The sequence below is a fragment of the Camellia sinensis genome, chromosome 1 (assembly GCF_055761805.1).
Source record: "Camellia sinensis isolate YWXY chromosome 1, ASM5576180v1, whole genome shotgun sequence".
NCBI classification, from domain to species: domain Eukaryota; kingdom Viridiplantae; phylum Streptophyta; class Magnoliopsida; order Ericales; family Theaceae; genus Camellia; species Camellia sinensis.
This window is the reverse complement of record NC_138961.1, coordinates 205,148,521-205,170,339: the sequence shown is the minus strand read 5'-3', so window position 1 is coordinate 205,170,339 and position 21,819 is coordinate 205,148,521. Positions and strand designations below refer to the sequence as shown.

Below are 21,819 nucleotides of genomic sequence, written 5' to 3'. Positions count from 1 at the left end.
ATTATACTCTTTAAGTATATTTATGTTAGGTGTATTTAAAAATTAAAAAAATCAATAAAAATTAAAAAATACGAAAAATAAAAAATTTTAATTTTTTGAAAAGTAAATCCTAAGTTATAAAACCAAACAAGCTAAATATTTTTAAATTTTTAATATTTTTTTAATATTATAATTATTTTTTTGTTCTAAAAAATATATTTTTCATTTAAAAATTATTTAAAAAGTCGCTAACTTCCTCATCCAATTTCTAATTCCAACATTCTCATAGCTTTACTAATAGGAAATGGGGTTACTATTGTACTAAAGACAAAGCAATGACTGTGGTGTCTCAATTTGAAATATATTATAAGTTTATTTTTATGAACTGAATCGTTTATTTTGTAGGGTTTGTTAAGTACTTCATACCTACCAAAAATCATATTAATCGGATATCAATAATTATATGATCGATAATAAAAAAAAACAAACAATAAGTTTTTCTTTTAAGAAATAGCATAAAAAATATGCAATTCAATCATATAGTTATTAATATCTGATTAATATTATTTTTGGTAGGCATGAAATACTCAACAAATCCTACAAAATGAATGATTCAAATCATAAAAATAAGTTCGTAATACACTTTAAATTAAGACAAAATAATCACTGTTGTACGAAAGGCACAGCAGTGACCCCATCCCCTCGCTAATCCTACCATTTGGGAAATTACTAATACCCAAGGTTTTAAAAAGTGATCGCAACCGTTACGTAACGGTTTTAGCGGTTACCGCTACCCGTTATGGTCGTTTTTGCAGTGCGATTGAGATTCACAGGTATGTTGGTCGTAGCAACTGCCATAGCGGTCGTAACGGTGCCGTAACGGTCTATTACGCACCGTTACGTAACGGCTCCAAACTGTTTCTTTCGAAAAAATACAAAAAAAAAACTGAAAATGGGGAAAGAGAGAGAGAGAGAAGAGGGAAGATGAAGAACAAGTTATTGATTTGTTGAAACTGTAAGATCTATACTATTCTATTCAGCTGCTATCACTAAACCATTTTGTTTGTGTCTGTCTATCTACATATTATTTGAAAATAATAATAATAATAAGTATGGTGTAACAACCCCCATACTGTTTACTGATTAATGACTGATTGATTACCGATAATCACCGATTACTGTTAAACGAAACGGATAATGACTGATAACTGACTGATAATTGAATTGATTAAAAGTACTGAACTGACTGACTGAAACTGGAAACCGAATTGATTGAGTATATGTGAGTTAAATTGCATTATATCTGTTTGACTGTATGATTATCTGTTCATGTTCATATGTTTAAACTGCTAATTGAAGGCCTTATCGGCGGCCGAATCTGAAACCGATTAGTGTTCTGTGACCCTCGTAATTTATGTGATTTTATTGTGCAATTATCTGAAAATTGATTAGGTATGATTAAATTAGATTAAATAAGCTAATTAAAGAGTTCGCCATATTTACCATTTTGCCACATGAGTGGCCCACTCAATGCACACACTTAAGCCTTATGTTCACACTTGAAGAACATTTCATCAGCCATTTCTCATTGTGCTTAGCCGAATTTAGAGAGAGAGGAAGTGAGAGACTTGAGTTCACTTGAAAAATTGCTTGGGAATTGAGGGATTTAGAGCATAAGATTGCATAGTTGAACCTCTAGACTTGCATTCAAGGAACCTAGGTATGAATTCCATCCTTTTGACTTGTCTTTAAGTTGATTCATGCATGGTTCATGTTAATTTGTAGAGCTAAGTCATGAGTTGGTTCATTAATGGTGGATTGAAGCCCATCTCTTGCATGCATGTTAGTATTGTTGCATTTTGAGGTTGATTACATGGACATTAGTACATGCATGCTCACATTGTTGTTATAGACCATGTTTCCAACTGGTTTGAAAAGAAATGAGCTCATTTGATCAAGCTTTGGAGCTTTAATTTGGTTTAAAACTCATACATGACATGTTTGAATGTTATTCTTGAAAATGGGTTTGAATGTGGTTTTAATTGACTCACCTTTGGGGCTTGAATTCATAAATTGAGCTTTGAAACTTGTCATACATTGAATTTAGTTATGTTTTCCAGATTTTGGGCCCAAGAGGTCGAGTTTGGAGTGGTAGAATGCTTGGTTTGAGCTTGGGAGGCAGATCTGGAAATTCCAGATTTGGCTTCCTCGCTCGAGCGAAGGATTCCCCGCTCGAGCGAGCACCTTTGTCCAGGGCTCCGCTCGAGCGACCATCGCGCGTAAAATCTCAGCATCCAGTACTTTTACTGTTTTGCAGACCGCTCGAGCGAAGGATTCCTCGCTCGAGCGAAGCCTTTGATTTTGGACTTACGCTCGAGCGTAGAAAGTCTCGCTCGAGCGAGGCTCCTATTTTCAGCAAACTTTGCGAAATATTTTCTAAGTGTATTTTTGCATCCTCATCCCATCCTAGGCATTCTTAGGCCTAGTTTAAGACATTTAGATGAGGATATCGTTGTAGAACACACCAAGGCAAATTAGGGATTAAGTTATAATATTTCCCAACTGTGTAGCTTAGTGTGTGTTCAACCTGTGAACTGTGTAGGTTTGGCAACTGGGGAGACACGCTCTAGCATACTGTAGCCCAGAACTCTGTGAGTAACAATTGTGTAAAGATATGTTCAACTGATATCTTTTGAATACTGAACTGAACTGTTTACTGAACTGGTATTACTGAATGAATGTATGTCCTTTATTTCTGAACTGTACTGTGGCATCCTTAGTACCTACGGTTTACTGTTACTGTTACTGTTACTGTTACAGAGATCTCTGTCGGTTCCCTCGTGGAACCACTACTGTTTACTGACTGATGGCCATCATTACTGTTTGGTCTTTTAAGACCTACTGTTACTGTTATGCTAATGGATGTACCACATATGACTGTTTACTATACTGAATAACTGAAGTACTGATTGAATTGAACTGTTTTCATTACTGTAAGGACATTCATTCTAAACCCCTTTACGCTTTATGTTATTCACTGGGCTTTAGCTCACTGCTCATATATATATGTAGGTGTACAGGCACCAGATCGGAGCTAGGAGCGTCAGGGTAACTCCAGTTTTGTCAAGCCAGCCTTTGTGCCTCACTGCGAGGTTCCGAGTTGCCATGCTATGGCTTGGGGGTGTTTTGTTTGTCTTCCCCCGCCGTCTTCTGTACTGTCTAACTGTTCTGTATAGACTGACTGTTTACCGTACTGTTATCAAGGGATTAGGTCCCTGTACTGTGTGACTGTAAATTTTGTATAGACCGTACTGTTTTGTACAGACGGAATGTTTCTGTACTGTTATGTAGGGTTGAGTCCCTAGTTTGAATGGATGTCAATATTGTACATACTGTTCTGTACTGTTTATGTATGAATGCATGAAAAATCTTTTGCATACAGACTGTCACAGCTCATTGGACATTGTTTAATTACTGTATTGGCTTCCGCCAGGCCCTGTACTCTGTTTTACTGTATTACTGTTAAGCAGGCCTTCGGTAATCTCGGATTACTGGCCGGTTACGGTGCTAAACCCATAGGGCCGGGTTTGGGTCGTGACAGAGTGGTATCAGAGCGATACTTACCACGAGTTATACCGCACACACGTGTCCAAATGAGCTATAGGGTGTCCTAGAAAAGTCATTATGGCATCTCATGAGCATGATAAGTGTGTGGTTATGTTATGACTGAATGCATGCTAATGTGGTAAACTGTTAAACAAATGACTGCTTATGTTTAAAACTGTTATAACTGCTTATAGTGAAATGGACAATGCAAATGAACCTGAATCCTCGTCTACCGAGGCAAGAATAGAAAGAATGGAAAGAATGATAGAACTGATAACTGCTAGACTTGAGCAACAGAACCAACAGCCCCCTCCTCCTCCTCCTCCGGTACAGCCGGAACCTAATGTTAATGTGAATGATGGGGATATTATTGCTCTGACCCAGAAGTTCAGTAAAATGAAACCGCCATCCTTTCAGGGAGGCCTTGAACCGTTAAAAGCTGAAGCTTGGGTTCTGGAAACAGAAAAATTATTTGAAGTATTTCCGTGCTCAGAAGCGAACAAAGTATTGCTAGCTACCTTCACCCTACAAGAAGAGGCTAGAAGGTGGTGGATGTTGATCCGCGATACAAGCACTGTTTTGACGTGGGCTCAATTCAAGGAGTCCTTCTTTGAAAAGTATTTCCCTCAGTGTGTCAGGGATAGAAAAGTGACTGAATTTGAACAGCTGAAGCAGGGCACAATGTCCGTTGCAGAGTATGAAACAAAATTTACTGAACTTGCCCGTTATGCACCGCACATGGTGGATACCGAATATAAGAAGGCCAGAAAATTTGAAGGTGGCCTTAATGTGGCAATACTTGACCGAATAAATGTTTTGAAACTACCGACTTTTGTGGGTGTTCTCGACCGGGCATTGATGGCCGAGTCGAACATTGCAGCAGTGAAACAATCTGAAACACCAACAACTGAATGGCATGGAAAAAGGCAGGGTTTCAAATTCAAGAAAGGCAAGCACAACCCAGCCAACAAGAAACAGAACACAGGGTTGACGACTAGCCCCAGCCAAGGGAGTGGGTCCATACCACCCTGTCCTGAGTGCGGAAAGAAGCACAAGGGGGTCTGCTACAGAATATCTGGAGCCTGTTACAGGTGTGGCAAGGTGGGCCACATGGTTAAAGACTGCCCCTCTGCTCCACAAGCCAGTAGTAAAGCTGCACCAAGCGCAGCAGCATCAACTGTAGCACCAAAGCCTAACCCCAGGGCTACCGGGAAAGAGCCCTTGAGGCAGGGCCGAGTGTTCGCCCTAGTACCGGGAGACGTGCAAAATACCGAGACCGTTGTGTCAGGTATTCTCTCTATTTGTACACAAAATGCATATGTATTGATTGATTCGGGGTCTACACATTCTTATGTATCGCATGCTTTCTCACGGAAATTGAATAGACCCTTAGAACCTATGAACTATCTGCTAGCCGTATCATCACCCGTAGGAGGATCTATGACCTGTGCATATATGTATCCCGCATGTGAAATTATTGTTGGGGATATGCATCTGTTTATTGATTTACTGCCATTGAACATTGATCATTTTGATGTAATATTGGGGATGGATTGGTTACAAAAATATCATGCCACTATTGATTGTGTGACCATGCAAGTTGTTTTCCGTCCACCTGGTCTGCCTGAATTCGTGTTTAATGGGAGTGGAGTAGTACCTCCTCCGTATTTGATTTCGTCAGTAAAAGCTGTTAAACTAATGAGAAAGGGGTGTAAGGGATATCTGTGTTCTGTACTGACTGTGTTTATAGATGATAGTGTTAAAACTGATGTGAATTGCATTCCTATAGTCAGAGAATTTCCAGATGTTTTTCCAGATAATCTTCCAGGAGATTTGACTGACAGGGAGATTGAATTTACCGTTGATGTGATTCCCGGAACACAACCAGTTTCTAAAGCTCCATACCGAATGGCTCCAACTGAACTGAAAGAATTGAAAGTACAACTGCAGGAACTGCTGGATAAGAAGTTTATCAGACCTAGCACTTCGCCATGGGGTGCTCCTGTTTTGTTCGTCAAGAAGAAAGATGGCTCACTGAGACTGTGCATTGACTACCGTGAACTGAATAAGGTAACTGTAAAGAACAAATACCCATTGCCACGTATTGATGATTTATTTGATCAGTTACAGGGTGCACAAGTGTTTTCCAAAATCGATCTTAGATCGGGGTATCATCAACTGAAGGTTAAACCGGAAGACATTGATAAAACTGCTTTTAGAACGAGGTATGGACACTACGAATTTTTGGTTATGCCTTTTGGAGTCACGAATGCCCCTGCTGCCTTTATGGACCTCATGAACAGAATTTTTAAACCGTACCTTGATGACTTTATTGTTGTATTTATCGATGACATATTGATTTACTCCAAAAGCATAGAACAGCATGAACATCATCTGAGACTTGCCCTACAAACCTTAAGAGAACAGAAACTGTATGCTAAACTGTCTAAATGTGAATTTTGGCTTGACCATGTTATGTTTTTGGGGCATGTTGTTAGCAAAGATGGAATTTCTGTTGATCCGCAGAAAATTGAAGCTGTAGTGAACTGGCCTAGACCAACAAATGTGACTGAAGTCCGAAGCTTTTTGGGATTGGCTGGATATTACAGAAGATTTGTCAAAGATTTCTCCAAAATTGCTCTACCATTGACTCAGTTAACTCAGAAGGGGACATCATTTGACTGGACTGACCAAAGGGAATCTGCCTTCCAGGAGTTGAAAACTCGATTAGTGACTGCACCAGTTCTTACCTTACCTTCAGGTACGGATGGTTATACTGTATTTAGCGATGCTTCTCATAAGGGTCTGGGGTGTGTTTTAATGCAGAATGGGAGAGTTATTGCTTATGCTTCCCGACAACTGAGACCACATGAAAAGAACTACCCGACCCATGATCTGGAACTTGCTGCAGTAGTATTTGCACTGAAAATCTGGCGTCACTATCTCTACGGGGTGACATGTGAAGTATACACCGACCATAAGAGTTTAAAGTATTTCTTCACACAGAAAGAACTGAACATGAGACAGCGGAGATGGCTAGAACTGATTAAAGATTATGACCTACAGATACTGTACCATCCGGGAAAAGCCAATACCGTTGCCGATGCATTGAGCCGGAAATCGGTTGGAAATCTAGCATGTTTGCTCACCGGACAGAAAGAGTTGCTTTGTGACCTTGAAAGATCTGAAATTGAAATTGTTTTACGAGAACAAGGTGGAACCTTAGCTGCTATTTCTGCTCAACCGGCACTGATTGAAGAGATTAAAGAGAAACAGCAACTGGATGATTTCTTGAAGAAGATCATCGAGGAAAGAGAATCCAAACCGAGACCGGGATTCAAATTTGAGAATAATGTACTGAAATTTCATGAAAGACTGTGTGTACCAAATGATACTGAACTGAAAAGAAGAGTTCTGCAAGAGGGCCACAACTCAAGATTTTCTATCCACCCGGGGAATACGAAAATGTACCAAGATCTGAAACAGAATTTCTGGTGGCCGGGAATGAAGAAAGAAATTGCTGATTTTGTATCCAAATGTCTTCATTGCCAACAGGTCAAAGCTGAACATCAACGACCTGTCGGATTATTGCAACCCCTACCCATACCGGAGTGGAAATGGGAGCATATCACGATGGATTTCATTGTGGGATTACCTCGCTCCAGAAAAGGTATAGATTCGATTTGGGTTATTGTTGATAGACTAACCAAATCTGCTCACTTCTTACCTGTCAAGACGATTTATAATGCGGACAAATTGGCTGTTATTTATATTGATGAAATTGTAAGACTGCATGGAGTGCCTGTGTCTATTGTTTCTGACAGGGATTCGAAGTTTGCATCGAGGTTTTGGCAAAGCCTACAAACTGCACTGGGTACTGAACTGAGACTGAGTAGTGTCTATCATCCTCAGACAGATGGCCAATCAGAAAGGACCATCCAAACTCTGGAGGATTTATTGAGAATGTGTGTCCTTGATTTTCAGGGAAACTGGGAAAGTCACTTGCCCTTAGCTGAATTCGCCTACAACAACAGCTACCATTCGAGTATTGGTATGGCGCCCTTCGAGGCATTGTATGGCAGAAAATGTAGATCTCCAATTTGCTGGGCAGAAGTTGGAGATGGGCCTTTACTTGGGCCCGAGATTGTTTATGAGACAACTGAAAAAGTGAAACTGATACAGCAAAGACTGAAAACTGCACAGAGTAGACAGAAAAGTTATGCAGATGTCAGAAGACGGGACAGAGAGTATGAAGTGGGTGATCACGTTTTTGTGAGAGTGACACCAATGAAAGGCCAGACTCGTTTCGGAGTCAAAGGCAAGTTAGCACCGAGATACGTCGGACCATACGAGATCATTGAGAAAATCAATTCGGTGGCGTATCAAGTTGCGCTTCCTCCTGAAATGGAGCACATGCATAACGTCTTCCACATCTCTATGTTGAGAGACTATCTCCGGGATCCCTTCCATATAATAGAGCCTACCCACGTAGTGTTGAGTGATGACTACACTTACGAGGAACGGCCTATACAGATTGTAAACAGACGAATCAAAAAACTGAGGAACAAAGAGATCCCGTTAGTGAAAGTTGACTGGCAGAACCATGGTGGCGTGTATGCCACTTGGGAAAGGGAAGATGACATGGCTAAACGATATCCCGAACTGTTTCCACTGAATCCTGTTTTCTTCCAGAATGAAGGTAACTCGAGTTTAGAGGACTAAACTCTTTATAAGGAGGGGAGACTGTAACAACCCCCATACTGTTTACTGATTAATGACTGATTGATTACCGATAATCACCGATTACTGTTAAACGAAACGGATAATGACTGATAACTGACTGATAATTGAACTGATTAAAAGTACTGAACTGACTGACTGAAACTGGAAACCGAATTGATTGAGTATATGTGAGTTAAATTGCATTATATCTGTTTGACTGTATGATTATCTGTTCATGTTCATATGTTTAAACTGCTAATTGAAGGCCTTATCGGCGGCCGAATCTGAAACCGATTAGTGTTCTGTGACCCTCGTAATTTATGTGATTTTATTGTGCAATTATCTGAAAATTGATTAGGTATGATTAAATTAGATTAAATAAGCTAATTAAAGAGTTCGCCATATTTACCATTTTGCCACATGAGTGGCCCACTCAATGCACACACTTAAGCCTTATGTTCACACTTGAAGAACATTTCATCAGCCATTTCTCATTGTGCTTAGCCGAATTTAGAGAGAGAGGAAGTGAGAGACTTGAGTTCACTTGAAAAATTGCTTGGGAATTGAGGGATTTAGAGCATAAGATTGCATAGTTGAACCTCTAGACTTGCATTCAAGGAACCTAGGTATGAATTCCATCCTTTTGACTTGTCTTTAAGTTGATTCATGCATGGTTCATGTTAATTTGTAGAGCTAAGTCATGAGTTGGTTCATTAATGGTGGATTGAAGCCCATCTCTTGCATGCATGTTAGTATTGTTGCATTTTGAGGTTGATTACATGGACATTAGTACATGCATGCTCACATTGTTGTTATAGACCATGTTTCCAACTGGTTTGAAAAGAAATGAGCTCATTTGATCAAGCTTTGGAGCTTTAATTTGGTTTAAAACTCATCCATGACATGTTTGAATGTTATTCTTGAAAATGGGTTTGAATGTGGTTTTAATTGACTCACCTTTGGGGCTTGAATTCATAAATTGAGCTTTGAAACTTGTCATACATTGAATTTAGTTATGTTTTCCAGATTTTGGGCCCAAGAGGTCGAGTTTGGAGTGGTAGAATGCTTGGTTTGAGCTTGGGAGGCAGATCTGGAAATTCCAGATTTGGCTTCCTCGCTCGAGCGAAGGATTCCCCGCTCGAGCGAGCACCTTTGTCCAGGGCTCCGCTCGAGCGACCATCGCGCGTAAAATCTCAGCATCCAGTACTTTTACTGTTTTGCAGACCGCTCGAGCGAAGGATTCCTCGCTCGAGCGTAGAAAGTCTCGCTCGAGCGAGGCTCCTATTTTCAGCAAACTTTGCGAAATATTTTCTAAGTGTATTTTTGCATCCTCATCCCATCCTAGGCATTCTTAGGCCTAGTTTAAGACATTTAGATGAGGATATCGTTGTAGAACACACCAAGGCAAATTAGGGATTAAGTTATAATATTTCCCAACTGTGTAGCTTAGTGTGTGTTCAACCTGTGAACTGTGTAGGGTTGGCAACTGGGGAGACACGCTCTAGCATACTGTAGCCCAGAACTCTGTGAGTAACAATTGTGTAAAGATATGTTCAACTGATATCTTTTGAATACTGAACTGAACTGTTTACTGAACTGGTATTACTGAATGAATGTATGTCCTTTATTTCTGAACTGTACTGTGGCATCCTTAGTACCTACGGTTTACTGTTACTGTTACTGTTACTGTTACAGAGATCTCTGTCGGTTCCCTCGTGGAACCACTACTGTTTACTGACTGATGGCCATCATTACTGTTTGGTCTTTTAAGACCTACTGTTACTATTATGCTAATGGATGTACCACATATGACTGTTTACTATACTGAATAACTGAAGTACTGATTGAATTGAACTGTTTTCATTACTGTAAGGACATTCATTCTAAACCCCTTTACGCTTTATGTTATTCACTGGGCTTTAGCTCACTGCTCATATATATATGTAGGTGTACAGGCACCAGATCGGAGCTAGGAGCGTCAGGGTAACTCCAGTTTTGTCAAGCCAGCCTTTGTGCCTCACTGCGAGGTTCCGAGTTGCCATGCTATGGCTTGGGGGTGTTTTGTTTGTCTTCCCCCGCCGTCTTCTGTACTGTCTAACTGTTCTGTATAGACTGACTGTTTACCGTACTGTTATCAAGGGATTAGGTCCCTGTACTGTGTGACTGTAAATTTTGTATAGACCGTACTGTTTTGTACAGACGGAATGTTTCTGTACTGTTATGTAGGGTTGAGTCCCTAGTTTGAATGGATGTCAATATTGTACATACTGTTCTGTACTGTTTATGTATGAATGCATGAAAAATCTTTTGCATACAGACTGTCACAGCTCATTGGACATTGTTTAATTACTGTATTGGCTTCCGCCAGGCCCTGTACTCTGTTTTACTGTATTACTGTTAAGCAGACCTTCGGTAATCTCGGATTACTGGCCGGTTACGGTGCTAAACCCATAGGGTCGGGTTTGGGTCGTGACATATGGTCATTATCTATTTGGCTTAGTTAAAATATGTATATATATATATATATATATATATATTTAGGTGCTTATTTATTCTCCTACTTTTATTATTGTTTATCTTTTATATAATAGTTAGTGATTGATTTTTTGTATAATATAAAGTCATTAATTATTAAAATAAAATGTAAAAAGCTGAATTTATAGTGATTTAAAAATATGAAATATATTGGATCATACTTAAAAATTTATAAAAATTTATCAATATTTATTTTTAACCTAATAAATATAATCATGGAAAAAAAATATGCCTATCGATAAGTTTTTTTCAAATTGTGCGAAAAATAAAAAAATTAACGGTTTCGATTACCGCAACTGTTATACTACGCCCTTTACACTCCGCAACCGCAACCGCATTACCGCCACCATTCCGGCGACTGCAACCGCTTTTCAAACCTTGTTAATACTCTTACTTATATTACTAACTAAATAGTTTTTAATGAGAAATTATTCAATAATTTTGAAATATCACTTGCCTATATTTTCTAATCAATTATATTCAATATGTTTCTTAATGTTTCTAATCACTCAATCTACAACAATGATTCATCCCACTAAAAGTATCACCACTAATAGCACTAATGCATTAAAAAAGTAAAAAAAAAAAAAAATACAACTCCAAGACCAAAATATCACATCATTAATAGCGGGACCGACTACCACCTAATTAGTGGGAGCACTAATTAGTGCTCCCAAGCATTTTTCCTCAACCTAATACTCTGTACCGATCTCTCCGCCAATCATAATATTGTAAAATACAGTATTCATTCTCCAACATTACTGAATATTTACTCCTCTTTAACTAGGTTTGACGGATTATTAGTTCAATTATGGCCTAAGAGTATGCGAGATGCACGAGCTAGATCGCATTTGAAGTTTGAGCCGTCTTCTTCTCCTTATCCCTCCTAAAAATGACTCAAAGGCTATCTTCCCGCCTTTCCATGTTTCTCTTCAAATTCACAAAAACCCATTTTCAAACCCCAAGATTTCTTTCTGGTTCACCTGTGATCACTTCAAGAAACCCTGTTAATTCTTTGCCTTTCCTCTTTTCCCAAGGTCCGTACTATCCACTTTCCACCGTCAAAATTGTTGCTATTCATTTGTTTCATTTTTAATGTGCATTTGCATAATGGGTCTGCAGTTGTATTTCGTTTCATTGTGTTTCTGTGGAAGATAAGACACTTTAGCAGGTTGTGTCCGCAATGTGTACTATGTGTTTGTGAAAAGTCTTCACAGAAGACGCATATTAGTTTTTGCTATGCTTTTGATTGTGTGTTAAAGTTTTGAGGACGCAACGCATGTGTCAGTTAATATATCCAAAACTTTGGATTTGCAAGTGGTGAGATCAAAAGTAGAACATAGAATAGAAGCTTTTGACAAGTTGGATTTGGACATGGCTTCAAATCACTATTATCATGTAAAACCAAATTTTAGTGTTCTTCTCAATTAGCCATAATTATAATTTATATGCATGGTTTGCACAGACCTATGTAATGTGGACGGTTACGGGTGTTGGGTGCAACTTATGTGCCTAAGCGTTGGAAGCGTCTATAAGTGAAGGCAGCCAAGAGTCAATCAAGGCTTTAGTACTACACTACTTGGGGGGTAGTAGGCTGGAGTTATAGTTTGTATCTGTACCATACTACTTGGCTGTAGTAGGAAAGACTGTTCTATACATATATTTTAGCGAGTCACTGATAATGTGAGTCTTCTTATGATTCGTAATACAATAAGCCTCCTTCCATCCCTTCATCTCGCCACATGTCAAGAACACCAGCACATTCCTATATTTCATACTACTTAAATACTTTTTTTGTAATACCTTAACAAAAAAAATGATATTTAAAACTAAAATATAGCATTTTATGTATATAATAAAAGTCTTACACAGTTATATGAACTTGACTACTTATATATGCTTGTTGGGAGCATCTCTAATTAGGCATATCAGACACATCTTATGACTGCTTTTTAACTTCACAAATTTAAGAGAGTCCATGTAAATTATGCAGATATGCAATTTACTTGTTTTGAATTACAAAATATATGGAAGAACTCTCTATATATTTTTTTCCCTTATGTGGTGTGGTTGTGACAAAACTTTAGTTTTGGTTAAGTCAGTCCCCCGTTTCTATAAGTTCTTCCTCTTTGAGCTAAAAGCTATTCGGATATTCTAAATAATTTTCAGCATCACGATCATATGCTGGACGTGGACGTTCAGAATATGATCTCTTCGGCAATGGAAAACCAGGAGATGAGGAATTCAGGAAAGCGTGGCAGAAAGAGGTGGATGAAGACAATTGTCTCTGGACAGGAAGTGAAGATGAAAGCGATAGTGAACACGGTAGAAATCGCCTTGAAAAAGAAATCAGGAAAGTAAAACAACAGGCAAAGGATCACTCGGACCTCATTGATGGTGATGACAGTGATGAGTTAAGAAGTGTATGGTCTGGAAGTGACGAGGAAAAGACTTTGTGGACTGGTGATGAAGGTGATGATGATGACGATATTCCTACTGAAGCCTACCCAAATGAAAAAAGCGATGCGTATATTGATAAATTGTTTGAGTTTGAGGAAACACCAAAATATCGAACAATATCAGAACTATTGAAAGCTGAGAAGGAACCAGAAGAGTTATCCCCAGGAAAGCAAGCTAGAAAACTTGCGGTTGAGAATGCTCTGAAAAAACTAAAGAAGGGGCCAGATGGGCGTTACACTAATGTGTGGGAAGTCATGAGTGATTTAGACATTCTGATAGGAGCATTTGAAAATATTGTTTCAGGTCCAGAATATGCGGAGCTCAGACAGGGAGGAGCTAAGAAGTTAAATATTGAGTTCTTCAAGGATATACAAGCACGTATGCGAGATCCCAACTACAAGTTCTCGCCCGAGTTGAAGTTAAAACCAAAAAGCAAGTTGGTCCCTAAAAAGAAATGGCAGAAGGCAGAGTCTAGACGTAGGAAGGCACGGAAGAGGTAAATTGTATTTTTTTCTCCGTCAATGGTCATTGAAATCAAAGTATTCTGTATATTCTTTATCTTTTACTGGTGTTTCAAATGTCTGTATCTCCACATACTCTGTAGTTTTTTGTTGTTGTTGATAATATTGGCATGAACATGATTAGAGAGAATTTTTGTCATTGATAACTTGGCTTGCTGTTTCCATCTGATATTTTGTCACGAATCCAAAATTGGAAAAAGAATATTTAAAAAATTCTATGAAATAATAGGTGAAATTCACTATCCATGATGCTTGGGAAAGGTTAATCAGACGATGATGCTTCAACTTTGCTCTTCTCCCTCACAAATTGGTCACAGATAAACAAAACCTGTGGACATGGTTGAAAAGATAGATCCCATGACAATCAATCTCTAATTGCAACTTGACTTTTGATTAAATATTGCTTGTGATTGATCCTTTCAAATCAATTAAATCCCAAAAACCAGTAATAAAGTCCTTAAAAAGTGATTCCTTTTGAAGAAGCTTCCTTCTAACACCAAGAAATTATTCCAAGACCAAAGAAAGTGGTGCTTCCAATAACCATCAATTCCCCCTCTTTGATGCTATCATGTAAATAATATATATGTTGCAAGTGAAACTTCACTTTCACTATTTTACCATTCTTTGATGTGACACGGGGTGTAGTTTTGGCCTGACACAGACAAATGGTTAGTTAACTTGATTATAACTTAATTTTATCTTAAGATATGATCAAACACAAAATTAATAAGATAAGAGGAAGGTTGTTGTTGCCTCCTTAGATAGTAACTATGAATCCATGATCAAAAGGAATAATGAGGATAAGATTCATCTCCAAATTTGTGTTGATGTGTATATGGTTGTCACCATCATACAACTAATACTTCTGTTACATCAATCCTTTCTTTCTTTCTTTTTTCTTTTTATTTTTTTTTCAAATTAAAAACACACACACACACACACACACTTGAAAGCTTACTCTAACCTAGTTCAAGGGGGAAGGAGAGGAGGATGTTAAAGATTGAACCTAGTTAAATGAGCTGCAGCATAAGAGCCATAACCATCCATTTCAAATATGTACAAATCTTGCCATTTCTCCATAAGCATATCATATTGGTACACAATATTATAATTAACTCAAGTTTCTACAGTTTTAAGAATAACATAAATAGAAAAGTGTTCATAATCTTAAATTTACATCATAGATTTAAATTCTCAATATTTTGTGTGTATATATATGTTTTCTGAGTACATAACATTTTTGGTCTTATATCATTTTGATTGTGATTCTGTTGGGCACTGCGACCTTGGTGAACTTGGGACTACTTTTTTTTTTCTTTTTTTTTTAAAATTTTTTCTTAAAAAAAAAAATTCATCTTATCATGAAAAAGATCAAAACTCACAGTGCTGTGACCTAAGATGCTTTTTGGGCAGATTCCATCATTTAAGACCCTCAATTTGCTGATTTTGTCATTTTAAGAAAGTTTTATTTTTGTAATTACTCTATCCAAAGAACTCCATTTTGGTTGCCGTTATGTGTTTTGGTTTGTTTCTTTTAATTTTTTTATAAAAAATTGAGCTCAACTCAATTTTCTTTTGTCTTAATTTTTTTGATTTAATTTATTTTTGGCTTGATTAGCAAGCAAATGCCTTTTGTAGTTGTTTCTCAACTTGGAAGGGTTACTCTATTATTATAAAATTTGCTTGTAAGCATTTATGCTATTCAATTTTTAATGCTTGATAATATTTTTTTAAGAGAAAAGTTCTCTTATTAGCATTTTTGTGTTCTCTAAAAGGGTATTTAGTTTTATCCAATTCTCTTATTACAAGACAAAAAATAATAAAATCACATTAATAAATACAACCATTGCCTTTTATGTTTGATGGTAAGAAAATTAGGCAAAAATTTTCTTTTTATGCATGGTATTTTTCAACAAAAACACACACACACACATGCATTATGAGTCAAGTTTACTAAGTAACTTTGTAATAAATTGTAACATAGGTACGTTAAGTAATCCAACATTCCAACTGATCAGTGAAATGTAATACTTCGAAAATTATTGGCTGGCATATAAAGCACAGCCATTTATTTATTAATTAATGTATGATACAATGAAACCCAATGAATTACAATCATAATGGAAATCAAATATAAAGTATAGTTAATACCAAAAAAAAAAAACTCGTGTTGGAGATCATGAAGAAACTATCCCAAAGTGTATGGTGATCATAATGGAAATCACAGAATCTCAAACAAATAAATGTAAATGGAAAGATCCAAACACTGACTTGCTAATAAGATACAAGAATTCTAGTCAACGGGCTAACTCACTCTGTTGATTTGTAAATATGACCTTGGTTGTAGATAGGTTCTAAGCAAGAATATAATTCTACCACCACCACAACCTTTGAAAGTCTTTTAAAAAAAATAAAATAAAAGAATAAAACTTGCATCCCTTTCCACCCTTTGGAAAAGAATGAATCATGCTCTGTCTTTGAACATTTTAGCATAGATTTGAAACCCCTCACCCTGCCCGCCCAAACAAATAAAATAAAATAAAATCTACATATGTGTAACGAAAAGAAAATTATTGGTGGCTTGTGAACTCATAATTGCGTCAAATTTGGAAGTATAGAAGAAAGCGGCAAGTTGAATGAACATTTTTGTCTATTAATTTTAGTTTAATTTTTGAAACGATATTATCAATAAGATTAGATTGGCACAATATGAAAAACTCAAGAGTAAAATTGCTACAATTAGAAGTACAAGAACCAAATTGGCATAACATGCAAACTATAGTGATCACAAGTATAATTTGCCCTAATTTTTCTTTTTTAGATAGTTTTGTTTTAGTAATGCATTTAGCTATGAATGTCTATTTTTAGTACCATTTGTTTTGACACGTTTTTTAAATTTTATAGTATCCAATTTGGGCCTAACTTAAACCTGTCAATTTTGATAATTTTCTGCTTACTTTTATTTTCATATCTGTTAAGTAATTAGCATAACTAGCTATTTACTATTCAGGTTAGGAGTTCTCCTATTATAAACAAGGACGTAAAATCTTGTGTTCCTCATTAGAAAGTCATGAGTTCGGTTACACATGTAACAAAATTTGGATCTAAAGCCTTAGGGCTATATGTCTTTTATTGAATTATTCTTGAGATTTTGCTCCGTAAGATTATTTTTATGATCTAATAGTTGTAATATTTTGAAACTAGTAGACAAGAAAATTTAGAGACAAATAATCTTGCTTTTCTTTTCTAAGCAATGGGTACATAAAACTTGTGACTAACCATTAACAAAGCAAATAATGGCAAGGCACATTCTTTATTTAATGCATAACATATAGAATTTACTCGACTCACTTTTTTTTAACAAAAACATTATGTTCTCTCAAAAAGAGGAACAAAACCAGTTGATAATTTTTAACTACAGACACAAACATGATATGAATATTCCTCACATGACAGAACATGCATTAGGGTTATCATCACTGAACAGAGAGGTCAATCTCTCCTCTGGAGGGTTTGGGCCGGCAGCAGAGACGGTCTGTGCGACATTCCGAACGAAACCAGCTGGAGCCCTCTTGTCATAGACCTGAGAAGCATGAGGATAGTAAGCTACATTGTATGGGATGTATGGCCAGAACTCAGCTCTCTTCCCAGTTCTCTTTACTTTCTTTAAGACCTTGTTTGGATCAACAAAGCCGCTTACTGTCACCCGGCTCTGCTTCCTGTTTAGAGCCACAGATTTCACACCTATATATATATATAAATCAATTGAAAGTGAGAGAGATAAAGTGAGAACTAGTATGTTTATGTTATGATAATATTTAGATGGAAAGAACTAGAAAGATCAAGAGAGCATGTGATTAGAAACAGGTTGAGGGTGTGAATGAAGGTCATGTTATGGCAAAGAAACATTAAATAAATGAATTAATAAATAAACAAAAAGAAGGGTTTAGGAGCTTTGCTACGTATCTTAATAATTTGGTGATGAAATTGCTATTATAATTAAATATTTAAATGTGTCAGAGAAAAAAAAAGTATTTTCTCTACTGAAATTATTTAATTGTGCCATTGTGAGACTCACACCTTGTGTGAGGTCCATTGTACAACCATCCAATCTAGTACTCTTGAGAAAAGTAAGATTCCATAAAATACAATAACTAAAATCACATTTAAAATACAAGTACCCATTTGTCTAATAATTTGCATGCAGTGCATTTTTTGTTTTTTATTTTTTGATTTTTTCACTTATTTTTTCCCCATTCCTTAGAAAGTAATAGAAAAATTGCATTAAGGAGAGAAAGGGAGAGAGAGCTGCATGTATAGTTAAGAACCTTTCATGGAGGAAACAGCATTTTTAACTCTTCTTTCACAGCCATCACAGTCCATTTTCACTTTGATCTCAACTGTCTGAAAGAAAACACAACCCATCTATGAGAAAAAATGAAAGAGCAACATAAGAAAGTACAAATCACAAAGAGAGAGAGAGAGAGAGAGTTCTTAAGGATTATACACACATCAAAGTAGCTAGTTAGATGTTGCAAGGAGAGAGATAACGAATACCTGCATTGGTTTGCGTTTGCTTCTTATGCTTGTGCTGGTGACGGTGCAAAAGTTGGACAGATAGTCAAGGGCACCCATCTTCCTTCTCTTTCTTTCTCCTAAAGCAAAACACAGAGAGAGAGAGAGAGAGAGAGAGAGAGAGAGAGAGATGGGTGAGTGAGTGGTTAAGGTTATATCATCTACACTGTAATTAGACTTGTTGGTACTTGTATATATGTATATATAAGGTGTTTGTTGTTGAACTTTTGAAGAGATGTGTGAACAAGCTGTGTTATATGCTTATATAATGTGCCTTAAAATCATGACAGGGCATATAATGCTTTTGGATTTCTCACTTGTTTATGTTCATAAACTAATTAGAAATGTTGTGAAAAAAGTACTTTTATGTTTACTTTCATTTTGCTTCAATGTGTGTGGTGGTGCCTTTTGCTTTTCAATTGTTCATTAAAAAAAAAAAATACCACAATAATAATGGCTCCAGTAGTTTGATTCCATTAACAGTTTGAAAATCAATGTTAACTTTTCTTTCTAAGTTCTGTTCCAGCTAAAATCATTTCTAATAATGGTTTCAATGTTTTAGGGCATGTCTGGAATTCCTTTTGATTTTTAATTACCCAATTCATTTCTATATCATCTTGAATACAACCATTTAAAAAAATGGTATATTTTGACTACCATTTTCAAACATGCCCTAGTTCTTTTCAGATTTTAGACAATCTTAGGCTGGCACCACCTTCATTCAAAAAAGCATGTTACATATGAGCCTCTATTGAGATATTATATATGAAAAATTTGAAAATGGATCACATTGCTTTCTAGCGACATAGTAAGAGTATCTGCAATTCCTCTTTTAACTGGACTTAGTTTACGAGAGAGAAATTGTGACTTATAAAGTAAATGAATTCATTCAAAAGGAAAATGGATCTTTTGTCTCCTTTTCTCCAATTCGTTTGTCCCATATCTATTTGCTACCACACGATCATATGGAAGATAGGAAATTCAGAACAAATGAAGAGGTGGGAAGGAAACAAATGAAGTTCAACCAATTCAAAAGGATAACATCCATAATTTCATGTACTCAAACACCAATGCTCCATCACAATTCCTCAAGGCAAACTATAAAATCTAAAAAGAGAAAAAATAAATAAATAAATAAATAAATGAAGAAACCCTAGCAGACTAGCAAACGTTGTCTATTTAATGTTTTCATTCGCATGTGGTTGTCTTCTACAAACACTAGCAGAGACTCAGAGGTACCCCCTTTTTGTAATACTCTAACCGTTTGGTTAAAAAAAAAAAAAAATCAACTTAATTGATTTTTACTTTATGTATTTAATTTCAAGTATTGAATTAAATTATCAAATAACCACCTCAGTAAAAGTGGATATATGCTTAACTTTTTTAGTTTAAAATGCCCTTAAAATTAAGCTTAAAATATATAGATTTCCTTTTTCTAACTTATAGGCGCTGTTTGGGGTTCTGAGAATTAGGCTATTATAGCCTCATTTGATTTTTTAGCCCAAAAGCAACACTGTGCATGGATTTTCAAAAAAAAAAAAAAAAAAGGCTGCTGCTGGACAGTGTAGCCTACACTGTCACAGCCGGACAGTGTTGCCCCCAAGGGCGAAATTACCATTTTGCCCCTTTATATCAATTTTAAAAAATAAAAAGTTAGGGATAAATCTATCATTTTAAATTTAAACATCATTTCAACACACTTTTCAATACAATAACTCAACTAAAAAATCATCTCATCTTCCCAAACACAAAAACTAAAATAGCCACTAAAATAGCCAAAAAGCCAAATAGCCTACTAAAATAGCCACTTCCCAAACGAGGCCATAGTTTCTCTTTCTTCTGGGTCATACAAAAGAATGTCCACTTCTAAAATGCTCTTAAAAGGTGAATGTATATAGATTTACTCATTTAATTCCTTTTTCACCATCAGAAATGAGAGGGAGATTCATAACTTAACATTGGGCCAAAGTTCCTTGTTCCGTCGAACATTAGGTGGGCACCGAAACAAGGGCTTAGTCCGGTCAATTTGGAATAACTTTAGACCGCTGGCCCGGTAGAGATGTGCGTTCTGTTGATTTGGACAGCGTTTAGTGCTCAGAAGATTAGATCGACCGAGCAGGAGCTCGGTCATGACTGAGGAAGCTCGGTTGAGTCCACGGTGAGGAATTATCAAGGAAACCAGACAAGTAGCACAGTTGTAAGGCGATGGCGTGGCTCCGCACTAAGTATAGCTCGGTAGGGAGTACTACAACTGCAAGAAGGAGATTCCGTTGTCCATACACGTCGATATAGTTTGGTGGTTTCATTAGGTGGCGTTTAGCTGTATTAGCGCTGATACGTGGGGAAATGTAAGAGGAGAGCAGGTCCACGTGTCAATAGGGGAATAGGCACAGAAGCACGCGCAGAAACTATATAAACGACGCTGCGTCTCCATACTCAGGTCTGGAACATCCTTTGATCAGAGCTCATCTACCACTTTGTCTCCTCTCTTCTCTCTCTCTCTCTAAGTGTGCTAACTTGACCATTGGAGGGGTTTTCTAGCAACATACCGCCGGGCGGCAGGGGGTAGGCATGGCGGAAATTGCACTGTCTTCCATCCAACCGAACGTTGAAGGCGACGTGGAAATTGCGCGCCTGTCTACAGACCCATCACTTGAAGGCCCACCCCAGCCCAACAATACGCCATTGGATTTGGAAATAACAGGACAACCTGTTGAATCCAACAGCGCATCGCCAAGAGAGGATGAATGCATGTTTGTTGCAATCGTCAACGATGCGCTCGCCGCGGAAGTAGCCGAGTAGCCGAGCAATTCTGATTACTTAAACCTTCAAACGTCCCAGGACCCCGCAGAATGTTGAAAGCTTTTCATCGGCGAAATGTGGAAACTTTTTGTCGATGGCGCCTCAAACAAGTATGGAGTTGGGTTGGGAGTAGTCTTGATCTCCCCAAACGGACTGACCATTGAACCTTCCATCACACTGGGATTTCCTGCGTCAAACAACGAGGCTGAGTATGAAGCTCTGCTAGCCGGACTGAAAAGCACACTCCAAATGCAAGCATCTGAGCTGATGGTCTACAGTGACTCCCAACTCGTTGTAAACCAAATATCTAGGGAATACGAAGCCAAAGATGACAAAATGACCAAGTACCAAACTTTGGTAGGAGAGCAAATCAAGAAATTTCAAGCCATAAGAGTCCAACAAATTGGCCGAGAAGATAACGGCCGTGCAGATGAGTTGGCCGGCTTAGCTTCCATGGTCAACAGATCAACCCCCAGCCCTCTCCTGATTGAATTCCTCCCAAGATCCAGCATTGAAGACTCAGAGCAGATAGGATTTCTCTGCACCGAGCTAGGTCCTTTTTGGATGGACCCTATCATCCTTTTCCTTAAAGAAAGGATCCTGCTGATCGACAAAAAAG

At 37.4% G+C, this 21,819-nt stretch overlaps 2 protein-coding genes across 2 annotated transcripts; one reads left to right on the top strand and one right to left on the bottom strand.

Annotated features, from left to right (window-relative positions):
• The first annotated feature begins 11,536 nt into the window (after positions 1 to 11,536).
• Positions 11,537 to 13,962, top strand: LOC114308991 (glutamyl-tRNA (Gln) amidotransferase subunit C). The gene is made up of 2 exons (XM_028254679.2): positions 11,537 to 11,879; positions 13,012 to 13,962. The coding sequence occupies exons 1-2, from the start codon at positions 11,735 to 11,737 to the stop codon at positions 13,800 to 13,802; spliced, it is 936 nt and encodes a 311-aa protein (XP_028110480.1). The 5' UTR covers positions 11,537 to 11,734; the 3' UTR covers positions 13,803 to 13,962.
• Positions 13,963 to 17,039: 3,077 nt separating this feature from the next.
• Positions 17,040 to 18,734, bottom strand: LOC114308990 (heavy metal-associated isoprenylated plant protein 21). The gene is made up of 3 exons (XM_028254678.2): positions 18,381 to 18,734; positions 18,152 to 18,227; positions 17,040 to 17,567 (listed from the first exon to the last, which is right to left on the bottom strand). The coding sequence occupies exons 1-3, from the start codon at positions 18,456 to 18,458 to the stop codon at positions 17,269 to 17,271; spliced, it is 453 nt and encodes a 150-aa protein (XP_028110479.2). The 5' UTR covers positions 18,459 to 18,734; the 3' UTR covers positions 17,040 to 17,268.
• Between the last annotated feature and the right edge of the window lie 3,085 nt (positions 18,735 to 21,819).